We start from the raw sequence: 18,256 nt of genomic DNA, 5'->3' as shown, positions 1-18,256 counted from the left end.
AAGCGCCATTTAGATGCATAAGAAAGTTTTTGGAAGCGAGAACGGCGTAGGTCTGCTCCGCGGTTCCTATCGTCGTCTGAGTTATTTGATGAAATAATCGAAATTTATCGCATCAAAGTTTGATTCCAGTAGCGAGTAGAACAAATTAAGCAATGCTTTTCAAAATGCCACGGAAATTCTGCGAGAATATGTCATTTTGGACCGTTTTAGGAGCAAGATGCGGCGAACCGTGCATCGCAACCTGCCTCAACCCTCTGGCGGGAATATTTTCGCGCGAAATACGACGAGAGCGCGCGTCTTTGTACGCGGCGCTTTTTTTGCGCGAAACGGCCGAGCGTTATACCCTCCGCGGTGGACATTTAAATCGAAGTCATCCGGTCCCTTTAATCCGTTGTTTTAGTTCCGGATTGCATTGGATCGACTCCCTGATCCATCTAGTTCTACAATCATGACACAGTTTTGATCGCAGGGACGAGTATTATTCGTTTGGAGGGGGATTTTTCGAGGTCCACCATGTCCGCGTAGCGGAAGCCTACTTTGTGCTGGGCGCCGGCTGCTGGCGGTGCGGGCCACATCGCGTCGAGGGATGATGATCTCCACCCGTCAGGTGGACTTTGTTCACCCGGAGATGGCCAGCGGAAGCTTCAAGACACCCACGGCCAAGGAACCCGGAGGATCGCGGCGCTCAATCGTCAAGCCGGGCCAGCTGCCGGCGGCTGCCATTGTGATGGACGAGTACGGACAGACCCCCGACCACTTCTACCTGGCCCGCAATCCGGCCAAGCCGCCGGCCGAGAGGAACCAGGTGGGTCACCAGGAATCCTCACGAACCTCGGGCTTGACCTAGGGCCGTTTAGAGGTTGACCGGACGCGGTCGCGGAAAGGCATTTTGCGGACGCTCTGCCCTTTGGCTTCCTTTGTTTACAAACGACTTCCGCGATTGGGCCCGGGGACCTTAGGCGTCGATTACCCCCCAGGGGGGTTCGGACCCCACTGCACGGTGGCCCTTTGCCCGACGATGCCTCTCGAATCCCACGGAGACCCGGACGAACTGCGCAGGCCGGAAAAAAAATCGTCCTTTTTATTTCCGATCGCCCTGCCTCGCATTGCGATTCCGGAGCTGTGGCTAAACACGTACCACCGAGTGGCCGTTAAAGTCGGTTGTGTGCTTCGAAGACCGAAAGGACGATTCTTTATTCCATCCTTCGCAGGTTTCTGTTTTTCGCGATTCTGTCCCGAAGCGCGAGAGCAATGCCTGGCCCGGAAGAAAAATGCGAGCACGCCGTGTCCGCTGTGTTAACGTGTCCTCCCTCGCCGTCTCCCCCAGCGGGCACTTCGCCTCCCGCGGTTTCGAGCTGGTCACCTGCGCCACTGGTGTTGCCTGCCCTGGCCAGCTTGCCTAATTACGGCCGCGGCGGCGGGAACACACGCCCCGAGCTCGCGATCGAAACCGTTGTCGTGTCATAGTATAGCGGCGTGCGTGCGCTTGTCACCCCTAAAGGGGCAGGTGTGCGTCCGGTCACCGCGACTATGCGTTTTCCTGTGCATCGGGCGTGCGGGCCCGTGTGCGGCGGTCGGCGGGCACAATCTTGCTCGCAAAACCTTAGCCCACGGCCCCTTCGACTGCGGGGCCACATGCAGCTGGTCCAGCGAAACGACGCGCTTTATTGTTAAATGGGCGCAGCGGACAACGTGTATGCGTGGCGGGGGGGGACTCGCGGGAGCACACTGCGCAGATCCTCGCGGCTGGCGTTTGCGTGGCTTCATCAGCTGCTGTGGTTAGCGATTTTCAATCTTGGCCGATTATAAACTGATTTCACCGGCGACAGGGTAGTCCTTCTATAAAGCCTTCGGAGTGTTCATTTTTTGTTTTTTTTTTTGTTTTTTTTTTTTTCATTCCGGCCAGCGTCGACACGGTCGGGCGCCGACGGCTGCTCGCGTTTTTTCCCACGCCCTCCGCTGTTTTTTTTTCGGGACTTCGATGGCGCGCACATGTGCACCCGCGTGGCCGCTAAGCCGGCTCGATTGGTGATGAGCTCTGGAACGTGGCCGTTCGCAGCGGCTTTCAGAACGGACATTTGCCATGACGATTGTACGTGCTGTTTGCTGGTACGTCGTTTTCGATCTCTGGTTCCGCGGGAATCGAAGCGTTACTTCGGTCACCGCGTGTGAAATCCGCGCACGACGTCATTTGACAGAAGCCGTTGATCTCCGGCGTGTTAAACCAGTGTTTCGAAATGAGGTGCCTTAAGAAGCTGTTTCTAGGGCCGACTGCCACGAATCTATGCAATTATTAGATAGAGTATAGCAGGCTCCAGTTAGCATTATGTACTACTAGTGCACATTCCCCAGTCTTAGTTTTGGTTCCCCCTGTGGTTCTTTCAGGTCAAGCGCCGGCTAGACATGGAGTCCCCCGAGCCGTTTGCCTTCAAGGCGCCAGCGGCAAAGAAGGGCCGTCTGGCCAGCTCATCAGGGAGCCAACTTCGCAAAGGTGCGCTCATCCTGCTACTATGTGTCACTTGTACGAGCTTGTGTACATGTCAAAAGCAAAACCATGTGACTGCTGCACTGCGAGCATTATCCGCCAATTGTATTAAAACACTGGTGTCGACAGACATGTAGCGCAGCAGTGGTACTTATCACGTTCGAACGAAAAGGCAGTACTGGTTGGTTCTGCAAATTTTCATCATTAAACTTTCTTCTAAAGTTTAACCAACGTACCCCACTAGCTTGTAGGAAAGTACTCCGAACACCTTGTAGGAATTTTTTCTAGTACGAGATACACTCCTTGCAACCTTCCAGTTTCTTTAGCACTGTCTGTCAGTCACACTAGCAGTCATGGTTATGAAAAGCCTTGCAATGCAATTTATTTTTATTAATTTCCGTAGTGTAGGTGGGGAACGCAACCGGTATGACACATCCCTTGGTCTTCTCACAAAAAAGTTCATCCAGCTTCTGAAGGGTGCAACAGATGGGGTAAGGTGTCTGTTTTGGCATTCTCTTTACTTTCACTTCTTACAGCAACTATGCACAAGACACAGTTGTGGTCTGTGTGCACTGTTAGTGCTGTGTGTTTGGCTGCAGAGTCGAGGCTTTTGACATTAGTGTTGCTTGTTACTGTTCAGCTATGTTGAACTAATGTATTTGCGAAGAGCCCCTTTAGGCCATGCTGTAGGGCCATTTCGTGACTGGCCCAGAAACTGTTCCAGGGAGTGTCATTCATAATTATCTTTATAAATTTTTTCTTTTTGGTCATGCTTGGTTTTTGACACAGCTGTCATAGCCTCCAAGTTGGTCTCCTTCCCCTTTGAGTTAGGCATCTATGCATGCATGGATGCTATGTGGTAAAGCATGCCTGTTTTTGAAGGATGGCAGCTGAAAAGTAATTTAGAAATCTTGTGATTGTAAGGACACAAAAACGTGCTGCTCATGCACGAGTAACTTGCCCATGAAACATGACGGGTAAGGGAGAGGTCAGACGTCTAGGTCATGTCGCATTTAGCGGAAAGAATGAACGAGTGAAGAAGAGTCTTGCCAAATGGAAGTACCCTGCGGTTGTAATAAGTACAGCTTCCATGCATGCACGGATGCTATGTGGTAAAGCATGCCTGTTTTTGAAAGATGGCAGCTGAAAAGTCATTTGTGAATCTTGTGATTGTAAGGACACAAAAACGTGCTGCTCATGCACGAGTAGCTTGCCCATGAAACATGACGTTGTACTGGTAAGAGAGAGGTCAGAGGTCTAGGTTATGTCACATTTAGCGGAAAGAATTAAAGAGCGAAGAAGGGTCTTGAAGAAATGGAAGTACCCTGCTGTTGTAATAATTTAGTGGAGCATGGTTGCCGAGACATTTTATGAACTGAGATCAAAATGCTTGGAGACCAGAGACATTTTTTGGAAAGGTCAAGGTCAAAAAGAGGGCGAACTTTGGAAGGGAGGAAAAGATTATCATGAAATCGCACATTGAATCGGTTGGTAGAGGAAGGCTGAATCATGTTACATAAACAAAAAGCAGTGTTGTCTGATCCTAGATTTGTATAATGACGAGAGATATTATCGTGCCACATTGTTTTCATGCAGACAACAGTTATTCCCTGTGTTTTGTTGCTATGTTTCATTTGGTTAGTACTTCCGAGGTTTGTTGAGCGCTCTTCCTTTGCATCAAAGTGCAAGTTTCTTTAATGGTGCAAACCCCTTGTCATGCCTTCAGGCTGCCTTTCTTGTCCACACCACTAATACTGTTGGGGTGTTGAATATCTTGCAAGCTTTCTGGTGAAGATGTCTTTACTGTAGCATACCTCGTTTGCACAAAGCACTGCTGTAGGCACCGGGAACATTGCAGATGGAGCGCATGTACAGATGTCTTTTCTCTAATTTCTGATGCTGTTACCTTACTGGGCTGTACTTTATCACTGCTGTATTCACTCCGTGCTTTCAGGAAGTATTTAAGGTAGGTACTTCGAGAAAAACTTTTTCCAGAAGTTACAAATATATTTTTGGCTTGTAAAGCTTGATAGTTTGAAACTTTAAACTGATGAAATTAATAAAAATATTTAAAAAATTTATATAAATCAAAATGTGCCAAAATATGCATGTTGCGCCAACAGTCCTAACTACAAAACGGTAGGTGCGATTCAAACGTGACTTGGCGGGTACTTAATGAGGACAATAACCTGTGCATCTAACCACCACGATCACCATATATCTAAGCCAAGGTGCGTTATCACAATAAGACTGATAAAGTTAATATCCGGCAGGTTTGTTTTTCGCACAATTGGTCATAGTATAAAAAGTTACGGCTCGTTTTCAGTCATTCTGCTTGAATGCACAGTTCCATATATAAAGGAATAGCACACAAAGATTTATGCGAAAATATATATTAGAAGGAAAGTTATCACTGTTCGCATCACGATAGGATGCAAAAAATAATGTTTTGAGAAAAATGGCTTTAAAGATTGGAACCGAATGCCAATGTAATAAAAAAACATTCAATGTCTAAGATCCACCAGGCTCATAGCTTGGGCCCTCCTTCGAAGCAATGCGAACTCCTTTTGAGCGAGCTGAAACACGAATTTTTTTTCTGGCCCGTTTTGCCTCTCCAGCTGACTCACATGTGGCCTTCCTCACACGATGACAGTCACTGTGTTGGCACTTTCTTTTCGTCCTGTATTTTGCCATATTTCATGGAGTACTATAACATTTTTCTTGAAGGGCTAGAACTAAATCCACGAGCTCGAAATGGCGTACTAAAAAGAACAGATGGCACAGATAACGCAGACGCAAACCAAATCATGCGCGCACAATGTAAACAGCACAGTGCCGTAGCGCCCCGCAGCCCTCTTGTGGAAATTTTTTAATAAATAAAAAACATCATGTCCCACAAGATGCTTCCAAAAGCTTTAGAACGTATTTAAACAAAGTACCATTACGTAATATGTATAGGAAGAGACATTTATGATGAGATAGCAGATTCTATGGGATCAGGAACCTTCAGTTTCGGTTTCGGATGCGTCTAGGAGGGGATAGGAAAATGGTCATAACTTTTGAACGACTTAAGATAACAACATAATTCTTTTTGCTAAATATTCTTCAATAGACAGGAAGCTTGAATATGCTAAGTCCAAAAAAATCATTTTTTTTTTTTGAAAATGCGTTTTTAAAGGTGGTGACCTACCTTAAGATACTAGATTGGGAAGGACTAAGGATGAACGTCTCAGCAACCTGAGATTTACAGATGACATTGTCCTGTTCAGGAAAGCCGAGGATGACTTACAGCAAATGATAATAGACCAGGGCCGGTATTTTGTAGCGATGCCTTTCCGGTAATGATGCCTTTTCGCGCTTTGTCAGTGGTCAGAGCGACGGTCCGCTCGCGTTATCAATGGGATCAGCCGGCCGTGAGCGGTGGATGATAAGACTAAGTCATAAGGCATCACTACAAAATCGCAGCCCTGAGCTGGCAAAGCTTCTTTTAAAGGAACATTCAATCACCTGCCAATAAATTGGTTGTAAGCCTCTTGGATGAAGTGAGGGAGTGTGTTGTTATCGGTCTAGTAGTGACATAGGGCCCACATCAGATGAGAAGGCAATTTCATGACACATAAAAATGGATTAGAGCACACATGGTAGGCACTCCCAAGTCTTGAACAGCAGCTCAGTATTGTTGTTGAAAAAAGAAGCATGCAGTCAGGGCATTGAACCTGTTGTATCCCATGATGCTGAAAATTCAAAAATAATGAAGCACGAGAAGGAGCTAAGGACTGTGCAGTGAACGAAGAAAACAATATTGGCCGAAATGTTAATGGCCATAACCTGATGGCAGGAAGACAACAATATGAATACAAAAGCAAATGGGCGTAGCTAATTTGTTTTTGAAATTAAGAGGCATAAGTGGAGTTCGGCAGGTTGTGTGCATCGTATAGCAGAAGTGGCAGAATCGATGCCTAGGGAAGGGAAACACAATTGGAGGACGGCAGATGATTAGGTGTTCTGGTGAGATGGGGCAATGTGTAGCGATGGAATGCAGTTGGCTGACGTGAGGCCTGGATATTTACGGGAGAGGACTTCATCCTACAGTGCACATAAATTGATGGTGATCCTTTTCATCATGTCACCGCAGTATGGCAAATTTTATGCTTGGCAAACATCAAATTTTTTCAGTGGAAATTGGATTTCTGTAATGCATTTTACTCTCACTACAACTATACATTGACGTGTGGTAAATGGCACACGTGCATGCTTTTACAGTGAATGGCTAGAGTATGTGCATCGCAATTGAAAATAAGTTCTATATGCATGTGGGGCTCATACTGAAGCTTTCAGGTGTGTGCTTAATAAGGAATGGTAACGCTGTAGTTGACGCCATCAAAGTAGCAGAGTGCGTCACCCTACAAGGTTGTTTCCGTCTGTGTTGGTCATTTTAGTAATGCTGACACACTTCCAGTAATATTTTTCTTAATGTTATATTTAGCTGTTTGTGAAGCCATACATAACACACAGTTTACTTATCTTCAAAGCTTTTGAGGCGCCATTTTATGTGTTCCGTAATAAAGGCTCATAAAGGTTTGTGAGGGATCTCATATTTACTGAAGTGTTGGTGGAATTTGCTTGGCATGTAAGCAGTCTTAGAGATTTTATCATCGACAACCAAGGATAGTATTGGCTTTGTTAGTGACATGTGCATAGGGTGTCCCAGCTAACGTTACCAAGCTTTTCACCAAAAGAAAAAGATGAAAACACAAGTGTTCCATTGGCAGAAGTCTGATGACTGAACATCGTAGGCCTTATAATTGTATCTTGCACCGCATTTGTTAAATACTTTTTTTTTAGTTAAACAGCTTGACTAACGTTGGCTGTGGCGCACAGTAGATTTTGTTGCCAACAAGGAAGAACATGGTTAGTTTTGTCAGTTTTGTCAGTTTGTCAGTTTTTAGGAACTGAAGAGGGGCCACGAAGTGTGTCCTTGGGTGTGCTTGAGATCATCATCATCAGCCTATATTTTATGTCCACTGCAGGACGAAGGCCTCTCCCTGCGATCTCCAATTGCCCCTGTATTGCCCTAGCATATTCCAACTTGCGCCTGCAAATTTCCTAACTTCGTCAACCCATCTGGTTTTCTGCCGACCTCGACAGCGCTTCCCTTCTCTTGGTATCCATTCTGTAACCCTAATGGTCCACCCGTTATCCATCCTACGCATTACATGGCCTGCCCAGCTCCATTTCTTCCGCTAAATGTCAACTAGAATATCGGTTATCCCCATTTGTTCTCTGATCCACACCGCTCTCTTCCTGTCTCTTAACGTTAGTCCTAAGATTTTTCTTTCCATCGCTCTTTGTGCGGTCCTTAACTTGTTCTCGAGCTTCTTTGTTAACCTCCAAGTTTCTGCCCCATATGTTAGCATCGGTAGAATGCAATTATTGTACACTTTTCTTTTCAACGACAGTGGTAAGCTCCCAGTCACGATTTGGCAATGCCTGCCGTATGCACTCCAACCCAATTTTATTCTTCTGTAAATTTCTTTCTCATGATCAGGGTCTCCTGTGAGTAATTGACCTAGATAAACGTACTCCTTTACAGACTCTAGAGGCTGACTGGCGATCCTGAATTCTTGTTCCCTTGCCAGGCTATTGAACATTATCTTTGTCTTCTGCATATTCATCTTCAACCCATTTCTTACACTTTCTCGGTTAAGGTCCTCAATCATTTGCTGTAATTTGTTACCATTGTTGCTGAATAGGACAATGTCATCTGCAAACCGAAGGTTGCTGAGATATTCGCCATTGATCCTCACTTCTCAGCCTTTCCAGTCTAAGAGCTTGAATACTTCTAAGCATGCAGTAAATAGCATTGGAGAGATTGCGTCTCCTTGCCTGGGGGGTAACTGCTACTTTCTACTTTGAACCAAGGTAGCTGTGGAATCCTTGTAGATATTTGCTAAGATATTCATGTATGACTCCTTGATTACGCCATGCCTCTATGACTGCTGGTATCTCTAATGAATCAAATGTCTTTTCATAATCTATGAAAGCCATATAGAAAGGTTGATTGTACTCCGCAGATTTCTTGATTACCTGATTGATGACATGGATATGATCCATTGTAGAAAATCCCTTCCTGAAGCCAGCCTGTTGTCTTGGTTGGCTGAAGTCAAGTGTTGCCCTAATTCTATTGGAAATTATCTTGGTGAATATTTTATACAATACTGAAAGCAAGCTAATGGGTCTATAATTCTTCAATTCTTTAACGTCTCCCTTCTTATGGATTAGTATAATGTTGGCGTTCTTCCAGCTCTCTGGTACGCTTGAAGTTGTGAGGCATTGCGTATAAAGGGCCGCAAGCTTTTCAAGCATCATATCTCCTCAATCTTTGATTAAAAGTACTCTTATTCCATCTTCTCCAGCAGCTTTTCCCCTGGTCATGTCTTTCAAGGCCCTTCTAACTTCATCGCTAGTTATAGAAGGATCCTCTGTATCTGGTTCATCAATATTTCGAATGAAAGTATCTTGGCTGTTTTGGGCACTGTACAGGTCAGTATATACCACTGCATGCAGCCACTGGGGATTGAGGGCCATGGGTTAATTGTCGGAGTCGTGAGGGAGGTAGTGGCCGAATACTGCACCAGGAAGGCCAATTCCTGTTCTGGTGAGGGAGTGACCTTGATGAAGCTTAGTGGGCCTTCCTAGTTTTGGTTGCACCTGAATTAGTATAGCCCCACTAGCTCTCGGCAATATATATATATATATTTTTTCTTGCCGGTGTCAGACACCACTCCATGCCTGAAAATGTAGTGGACTGGAGTAGGATTCGAACTTACGACCTTCAGATTTGAAGCCAGGTATTCTACCTCTGCTCCACGCCACCACCTGCTTAAGATACTGAGACATAATGAGGAAGAGTAGTTATTGATGTAGACAGGCTGTTGATGGTTAGTTGACAAGGTAAGAAGAGTAGTTATTGATGTGAACAAGCTGCTGATAGACCTTGTCAACAAGTCATGGATCTTATCAGACTAGGAGTTTGGTGTTAAACATTTTGGTGTTGGGGGCCTTTTGGTGCATTTTTGATACCAAGAAGGATAGCATCTGTGGGCATGCTAATGTCGAGACTCATGCTTGCATGTTTATGTATAAACAGTCCGAGTGCCGGCTGAGAGTATTTTTTGTTTTAAACCTTGTTAGATTGGTGAATTAAGTTTTATAGCCTGAAACTCTTTCATTGTGCTAATAAAAGGATATATTCCATAAGCTATGGGAAGATGTTAGCATACCTGCCAACATTTATGATTTTATCGTAAAATGCCCGATTTTTTATGCTCCTTAGAGTTTTTTGTTAATTCTAAGATTGGCAGGTCTGTGTTAGTGACTGAAGACGTGGGTGGCTTTATTTGAAATCGAAATTATCTTCACCCATGTTGCAGTGTTGCGGCATCACACAAAATACAAAACCAAGTGCTGCTGCAAGTTTTCATGAACTAGAGCTCAAATATAATAGAATTAGCATTGCCGGGATCGTTAAGTAATCGTGCAATCTGCAAATAGCCTCATGTGTAAGGATACAATATATATGAAATTGTTATGCCTGCTAATATATGAAGTTATATACAATGAAATTGTCATGATAAAATCAGTATGACTGCTGGGACATTCCGAGTTCCCGGAAAAGTAATGCCTTGCTATACTGTTGGTCTCTTTACCACAAATGCTGCCATCTTCACAAAGGGAGAAATTTCAAATCGAGGTGTAAATAAATGCGAATTCTACATTTTTACAACCATAAAGCACCTATTCTTCGTGGACTGAATTGTTACAGTAATGCAGTGAAATGGAAACTTGACATTCACATGAAAATAGCATTAACTTGCATAGGAAACTCGCACTGGTTGCTGAGAAAGACTGCCTTTTGTTCAAATAAGAGTTCACTGTGGTCTGGGGTTCAAATCGAGTCACACTATCTTTCTTGTGCAATTGCTCTGCCAACTAAGCTAACGAGAAGGCTAGCAGATAACAGGTTGTGGATGAATTGACAGCTTTGTTTAATCAATTAGGTGGTGCAAATGCAGATGAGCCATCAACGGTGTTTGAAGAAGGAAGAGTGCTTAGAACCATCCTTGCATATCTTGAAATTGTCTTTACCCCAAGGACAAATTTCTAAGCTCGTGTGTTTGCAATTAGGTCAATAGCCTGTCTTGCAGGCCTTGCATGATGCCCTGTGACGGAACACTTTAAGCTGCAAGGGGAGCATTGCGGTCAGGCTAATGAATTTGAGGCGCAAGTTGAATAGTTTGCAAGTAATTTGAGGTGCAGGGATAGTGGCCCTGTGACAAAGTGGTGACATTGTCTTTCTCCTGTGTGTCTGTGAAAATGTAGAGTACCACTTAATAGTAAATTAAGCTGTAAATGAAAGAGATGAGTAACATAAAAGGCTGGATGTGTTCTCAAATGCGTGCCAGCACTGATGAATTTGCTTTATAAAAAGTGAATAAAAAAAGATTTATCAACAAAAATTCAACATGTTCAGTCTTGTTATGGATAAATGTTAAGTGCAATGCCAGTCGGAAGTCTTTTGTTGATCTGCGTTATAATGGTAATAAGGTCACATGCAAAACAAGTAAGACATTGCAGCTGCCGTTCCATGATTCTGAACACTGCCAACCTACCTAGGGTAGGCTCAGTGATTTTTGAATGACTATTGGTATTATATATTACCATAGAATGTTTGCAGTTACTCTGTTTCACCGAAGTGTTTAAATACTTAGAAGAAAAGCCACAGAAAAGTGCACGCAGTTTGCTTGAGATTACTGACACAAGCTAGCTCAAAGAGATTCATGGAAGCACAGAGATGTCTTGATTCCCACAATGTCCGTGTTCACAGAACATTGTTTATAAATAAATATGTGCGCTTGTCTTCTTACGGCTTCTTTCATCCAACTGTTTCTGGTGTATCACCACTTTTTTCTATTTAAGCATGCATGAAATGTACAAATTTTCTCCTTAAGCAACCACTGAACCTTCTTAACAAAATTCATTGACACTGAATGGTAGCGACAGTTGCAGAGTTTTCATTTAGGCCTTCAAAGCTTTTGTAAAAGTAAATGTAAATCTGTGAACATGTGTGCTAAGTATGTTTTCAGTGCATCCTGCAGGGAACAAGTCTTTCAAAAAAGATTGCTTGCTCTCTTCTGTGGCTTTCCAAACCCTTGCTTGTTCTCTACCTTAGGCAGTGTCAACTATCATGTTAGATAAGTGCGTTATGTTAGGTGTGCTAACCACCCACCTACCTTCCCACGCTTCGGTGCTTTGCACTGCATGAAGTACGATGGCCCACACACACCATCCAGTGTGCACCCGTCCAAATTTTCTAGGGTATGGGGAAGTGCACTTACCCCCTCTCATCATGTTGATGGTTCCTCGGGGCGCTTTTGTTTCGAGGAACCATGTTTTGGGCGCATGGTTCCTCGGGGTGCCAGCCTCAAAGGGTTCCTCAGACCCAACATCATAGGAGTGACTCAATTACATTTTGTTGTCAATTGCTTTTATTGTCAATTCGCCTCTTACAAACCTGAAAAACTAAATGCTTGATGACATGGCAAGGGGTGCATATGCACAGCAGCCCCTCCATGTATTATGGATAAATAGTCCATCTCTCCAGCTTGCTAAGATAAAAATTGCAGCACCAACCCATCTCGCGATGACTGTTGACAGCCTGCATGATGGCGTGACGACGATGGTCTGACAATGGGTGCATGGCAGCCACTTTCTGACGACAGCATGACAATGGCGGCACAGTCTCAATTGAATGACAACTGTACGATTATAACGAAATGACGAAGAAAGATGCGACGTTGATGGAACGATGAAGGCATGATGGCAATGGGATGTCATTGCTGAAGTGATGACGATGGTGAAACGACAGCCTGACGACCATGGCATGACGAGTGTGGGATGATGAAATTAGACTGACAAGAATGGAATGACCACGGCAGCAGCGTGACAATGAATGCACGACTGCATAACGATAATGGCATGATGAGAGTCAGCTGAAAAATCTGAATTGATGGTGGAACAACCATGACGACGTCACATACCTAGTTTCCCACGCTATTAGAGTAGTGGGTCGGTGAGAAAGGCGTGACGCCGATGGCTTGAGAAAAGTCAGGCGATGGAGCTGAAATGACCACGACAGCATCACGACGACGAATGCATGCGACGACTGTATGACCACGATGGTGTCACGACGACGGCATGACGACAGTCGGATGACAAAGCTGGCATGACTACGGTACAACGACGGCATCACGACCACGAGCACATACCTGGCAGCCCAAGCTATTGGACAACATGGGCCACTGGTTCGGGCTAGAAGGCCCGACGATGATGGCATGGCGACAATCAGATCATGAAGTCGGAATGACGATGAAATGACCAAAATGGCACCATGAGCACATAACATAACTAGTGGCCCAAGCAGGTAGAAAACTTGGGCCACCGGGTTGGCATAAGAGGCTAGATAGATAAATACTCAAAATGGCTAAAGTAGGCAAGGAAGGCTAATTGCATTTCGTAATTCTTTTCTTTGTCTTAAGCACATTAATACTGGTTTAATACCACCTGGCGGTTTCTTACCTCCACTTTTCATCCTGTATTGCTGCGTCATCTTGTGCATTTGAAATGTGCTACACATTGAGCTTTCGTCTTCGGTGACTATGCAGCGGTAGATCTCGCATAACATATACATTTTCTCAAAATGCGGCGGCAACGAAATGATCAAATGCTTGGTATATATACTGTTGTCTGCACTTAGGTTTATCTAGCACTAGAATGTTTTGTTATCGTTTCAGGTGTAACCCTTTAAATGGTAAAAAAATATGATTCAGATAATCATATAAAGCAAGACCATGTGAAAAATGTCGGAAAGGTGAATTCTACTAAAGAAAAAAAAATTATTTACACTGGAGCAAAGGTGGGCTTCACTGCTCACAGGTTAGTGTATGCTTGCAGCATTACGTGCAGACAATGCTGATGTTCATCTAAAGGAATACTATACGAAAATTCCTGTCTAAAAGGTGAAGTTTAACAAGAAAAAATTTTTTTTATGCTGTAACGAACGTGGGCTTCACTGCGCACAAGTGAGTCTATGCTTCCAACATCACTCTTCAACAGCTCCTTGCGCCATCTGATGTTATTTACAACAAGCATAAAATAAAGCACGTTATCTAAAAGAGAGAGAGAGAGAAAATGATTTAATGAAAGGCAGGGAGGTTAACCAGGACTGAGCCTGGTTGGCTACCCTACACTGGGGGAAGGGAAAAAGGGGAGAGAGAGATTAAAAGAAGGAATAGAAAGTCCGAAATGCAGTTCAACACAGGAGCTCAAAACCTCTTCAGGCCTGCATAAAAAAAACAAAAGGAAAGCGCGGGATGGGCTTGTTTCGTCAGCCTTTCTTGCAAACTTGTGCTTCTTAAACAGCTCATCTTCCGTCCTTAAAGGGTTAATATAAATTAAAAAGGGTGAAAGCCAATGTCCATGATGATGGACACGGGGTCTAAAGAGGAAAATAAAAGGACCAATAGACAAGGCATTGCTATCAGCACCACCACCCAAACTGATAGGGACCAATAAGTTGAGAGGGAACGGAGAAAGTTGAACTCATTGCACATCTTTTTTCATGTTGTGTCCATTTCAAAAATTTCTTTGGGGCATATTCCTCGAAGGACATTGCACTCATTCCAGTGTGTTGATCAGTTTTAAGAAAAGGTATTTCTGGGCCCCTTTAAAGATAACAAACTCAAACCTTATGCTACAGTTCACATGCATTTTCTCCTTCTGTTATGCAGCATTTCCAAAAGTTGCGTAGATAAAATTCTGATGTGTGAAGGTAATGTGCAGACAATGTGAAATTTGTCTACTTTGAATGCTCTGTCAGATGCACTTTAGAGAAATTAAGAACCTTAGAGAGTTTTTTAGATGGTGTATGCATGCTGTTCTGGTAAATTTTGGAAAATATATGAGTGCAGAAATATGCAAGGATCATCACAGTAAAGTTATACAGCTCTGATAAATTTTGCAAATATTGGACCGTGTACAGATGCAAGGCTCATCACAACTGTAGATAAAGATCCGTCACTTTCAAGCTGAGTTTTGTAGGCTGAGCAGCGCCAGAAGAAGTCTTACTTTAAATTGCAATTGGAGATGCCTCTGAAGTGACAGACTTGTGTCAACTACTGTTGGAAACGTATAGCAACTAGCGTTGGGTTATGAAGCTCATTATAATCCGGGCTTTCCGTATAAGCAATGATTCCTGATAAACCGAGTGCTTTAGTGTGAAAATTCTTGTGTGCATGTTGGAGGGGTGTACAGTGGCAATGGAAAAAGATAAGTGTTAATGACCTGTGACCAGAGTGGCGAAATAGGGATGCGTGATGCTGCAGTGCAGAAATAGGCAGATAGTGAGAGCGCTTGTTCATGACTTTTTCCGTGTTTGCAGTGCGGGGGAGGTCAGCAGTTATCTACAAAAAAAATTTCAGTGATCACGGACCTATATCTCGCACTGATATGCTGAGCAGCCGTCAAAACAAAAGAAAACTTTTTTAGACTGTTATGATTGCGGCTCACGTCTGATAATCTTTTTTTTGTATTGCCTCTGTATCAGAATCATCTGCAAAGATATTTGGAAAGTTTCTCTATCCCCCCCCCCCCCCTTTTTTTTTTCTGTGCTGGAAAGGTTTGGCATGTAAACATGGTTGTCATGTTGTAACAATCTCTGCTAGTGTTATAATGCACTGCAGCTAGGATTGTCACGGTGTTCTCAAGCAAAGAAGTCTCTCTGAAGCTCCCAGTACAGCTCTAGTATTTGAAAGGCGGAGCTGACGTGTGCTGCAGCTGCATCTTTTAGACAACACAACAGTGCATTATGTTGGACTAGGTGGTGTTGCATGGCATCTGAAGTGTGAGGTAGGGCAGCAAGATGGATTGAATACTTGTTTTGTCTCCCTTCCAATCTGTCCTTGTCTTTCTGTGCTTTATTGCAGTTCAGAAATCTTTTTAGACAAGCTGTTAGAACTTTCCAGTACCACAGTACAGCATTACTGGCTGGCGGCTGAAAGAAACAATTTGGCACTGAGGCTGCTGCCTTACGTTCACATAGTTAAACTAGCTGTTACATTAGCATGACTTTAAACGGGCAAGAAAGAGAAAGATTAACCTGACAGGGTTGGTAGATTGGTAGATTTTCAAAGAATGCCAAGACATGTCAATTTTATCCCGAGCTTGGCAAGCTCACGGTAAGGTGTGGTGCGGTCTACAAATTAGTGTGTGCCAGCGGTAATGTTAACTTGTGTCGGTGCTGTACTCTAAAGTAGCGTGGGAGAACTCGCATTGGATTAGTCCCGCAAAGTTTGCCAACAACACGTATTGGTGGCGGTCCACGCGTGCGCTGAGCTGCTGAAGCCAAAGAGGAGCAAGCATTTTTGTCATGCTGCCGTGGCACCTTCGCCATCACGTGGTGCTTACAGCAGAGTGCTTGGTGCTGTCTCTCTCGTAGCTTTGTCACTGCTGCATATTAGCTTCCACCATTTCAATTTTGTCATGTAGGGAAGCTGATAGTCGGGGAACGTAAGAGTCACGCAGTGAAGATGAACAGCAGAGACTCAAGCGTCCCCATGGGCTTTGCTTTTATTTCGTGCTCAGTTTTGCTACATTCGCATTGTAGTTGAAAATGTTGCAAGTTTGGCAGCAGTTCGTTGTGAAGAAACCAGCCTAAAGGTTTGGAACTGGTTGATCAGGCATGTTTGCATTGTAAGCCACATGGCAGTCCTCTGATAAGATTGCCGTGCAATGCTGATGGAGGCAGTAGCACTGTTCTTTTGCGCAGGTGGTGGATCTGAATAAAGCGTCGGAGCTGCTAGGTGTGCAGAAGCGGCGCATCTATGACATTACGAATGTGCTAGAGGGAGTCGGCCTCATCGAGAAGAAGTCCAAAAACAACATCCGCTGGCGGGAGGGGCGTGGGGCAGCCACTCTGAACGGCAGCAGGCAGCGCGCCATGCAGCAGGAGGTTGATGAGTGCATCAAGATGGAACGTGAGCTGGACGAACTCCTGGAGGGAGCAGCGTCTGACCTGCGAGGGCTCACCGAGCATGCGGATCGAAGATATCCTTTGCTGTGTTTGATCAAGAATGCTGTTGCTTACGTGTTTCTTACAGTAAACAATGCGAATTGCACGAACAGTTATCTAGTGGCAGCGCATGTGGCATCTTGTGAGCACAGTTTCAGCTTCTCTCATTTAACAGAGTTAATAAATTAAAAGGTTAGCGAACTCGTCCTCTACCGTCACGTTACCGTTCAAGAGTATCTCCGGGAGATACTGTTGAAGATCTGGCCGATTTTGTAGGATCACACTTTGAGAATACAGTTAAGCCTGGATATAATGAAATTGACAAATTTCCGAAAAACTTCGTTATAAAGAGCATTTCGTTATATGCAGGTTCGGCACGAAAATTCAAAAAAGAAATGCTTTCCGTATTTACTGGATTCTAACGCACCCTCGATTGTAACGCGCACCCGTTTTCCGTTTTCATCGAAACACTCATCCTTGGAATGTCGCACCAGGTACTCCACAACTTTCCATTTCCGACACCAGGCGTCGGAAATGAAGAGTGAGCGACACGGGGGGGGGATGGCGTCGTAGCGTTGTATAGTGTCACCTAGTGTCAGGTTAGTGAAGTGAAGCACAGAGACTTGCACAGTAACCAAAGAGTGGCGCTGCCAGCGCGTTGAAAAAAAGTTTTTTTTGCTTTGGCAACATCAACTGGAAAAGGAGAGTGCCGGCTTGGCGGGCTAGGCCAGCTGCAGCAAGTGGCGGGATTAGGTTTGAATGAAGGGAGGGGGAAAGGTCACGCCCGCGGCGGCAAGATCGCCAGGTTGAGGGATGCAGGCCCACCTCGCACGCTCACGTGCTCTCGCCTCGCAGTCACCGTGAATTCGAGCGTGCCGCCACCGCTTCGCATTTCATTGCGGCAAAGAAGGTGCTTCCGGTTGCTGCTCACGCATGAATGACAAAATTTGGGGTGAAATCTCTAGGTTGTCGGCGGGGAAAATTTATTTCGAGGGGGTCTTCTGCTGCCACTTCGTTACGTAGAGGTCTAAAATACATCTGCTTCTATGGAGTAACAGTGGGGAATAGAAAAACTTCGGTATATCCAGGAATTTGTTACAGTGAAATCTCGATGATACGAATCTCACGGGGGTCACGAAAAATATTCGTATTAGCCGAAATTCGTATCATCGAAACACAATTAAAACTAGCTAAATTAAAGAGTCGGAGGTGAACTCACTCAGGCACGCGCACGTAAAAAGCATTTACAGTATAGATCACTTATAACGTAACTGTTTATAGTGCAGAAGTGGCTACAACGCGGCCTTTTCCGACTCCTGTTTACCCTCCCAAAGAACTCCATGTATATGCATACCGCTTACAGTGCAGCCGCGTGAGACGAAATACCGGTTATAATGCGGCTTCCGCTGGAAAATCTCGCTGACAAGGGCGGTAGCGAGCACGCTTCTCAACGAGGTGCGGCCACCGACGGGAGAGGAGATCAACGAAGGCGATGCGGAGGAGGAGCATGAGTCCAAGGGCGATAAAATCGTCACCGCGTGCCCTATGTGCGAGTGAAAGCGCGCCTTTCGCGCAGGTCCCCCGCGCCTTCACCAACAGAGAGCGAATGCACAGCGGAGAGCAAACGCGACTTCTGAAAGCGA

General features: G+C 44.7%; 1 protein-coding gene across 3 annotated transcripts in view; it reads left to right on the top strand.

The window, feature by feature from the left end:
* The first annotated feature begins 152 nt into the window (after positions 1–152).
* The window catches only part of LOC119450838 (transcription factor E2F3), a 39,220-nt gene continuing 21,116 nt past the window's right edge, over positions 153–18,256 (top strand). The window contains exons 1-4 of one of the 3 annotated variants that reach the window (XM_037714329.2): positions 153–805; positions 2,386–2,491; positions 2,894–2,976; positions 16,371–16,648. In XM_037714329.2, coding sequence (XP_037570257.1) covers positions 587–805; positions 2,386–2,491; positions 2,894–2,976; positions 16,371–16,648 — 686 coding nt within the window. In that variant the 5' untranslated portion in view covers positions 153–586. Of the gene's footprint in view, positions 806–1,313; positions 1,779–1,865; positions 2,110–2,385; positions 2,492–2,893; positions 2,977–16,370; positions 16,649–18,256 lie in introns of those variants that run through there. The other 2 variants (XM_049666276.1, XM_049666275.1) reach the window with 2 other exon arrangements.

Source organism: Dermacentor silvarum, chromosome 4, assembly GCF_013339745.2.
Source record: "Dermacentor silvarum isolate Dsil-2018 chromosome 4, BIME_Dsil_1.4, whole genome shotgun sequence".
Lineage (NCBI taxonomy): Eukaryota > Metazoa > Arthropoda > Arachnida > Ixodida > Ixodidae > Dermacentor > Dermacentor silvarum.
Note: the sequence above shows the minus strand (reverse complement) of the source record. Positions and strands in the feature narration are given on the sequence as shown.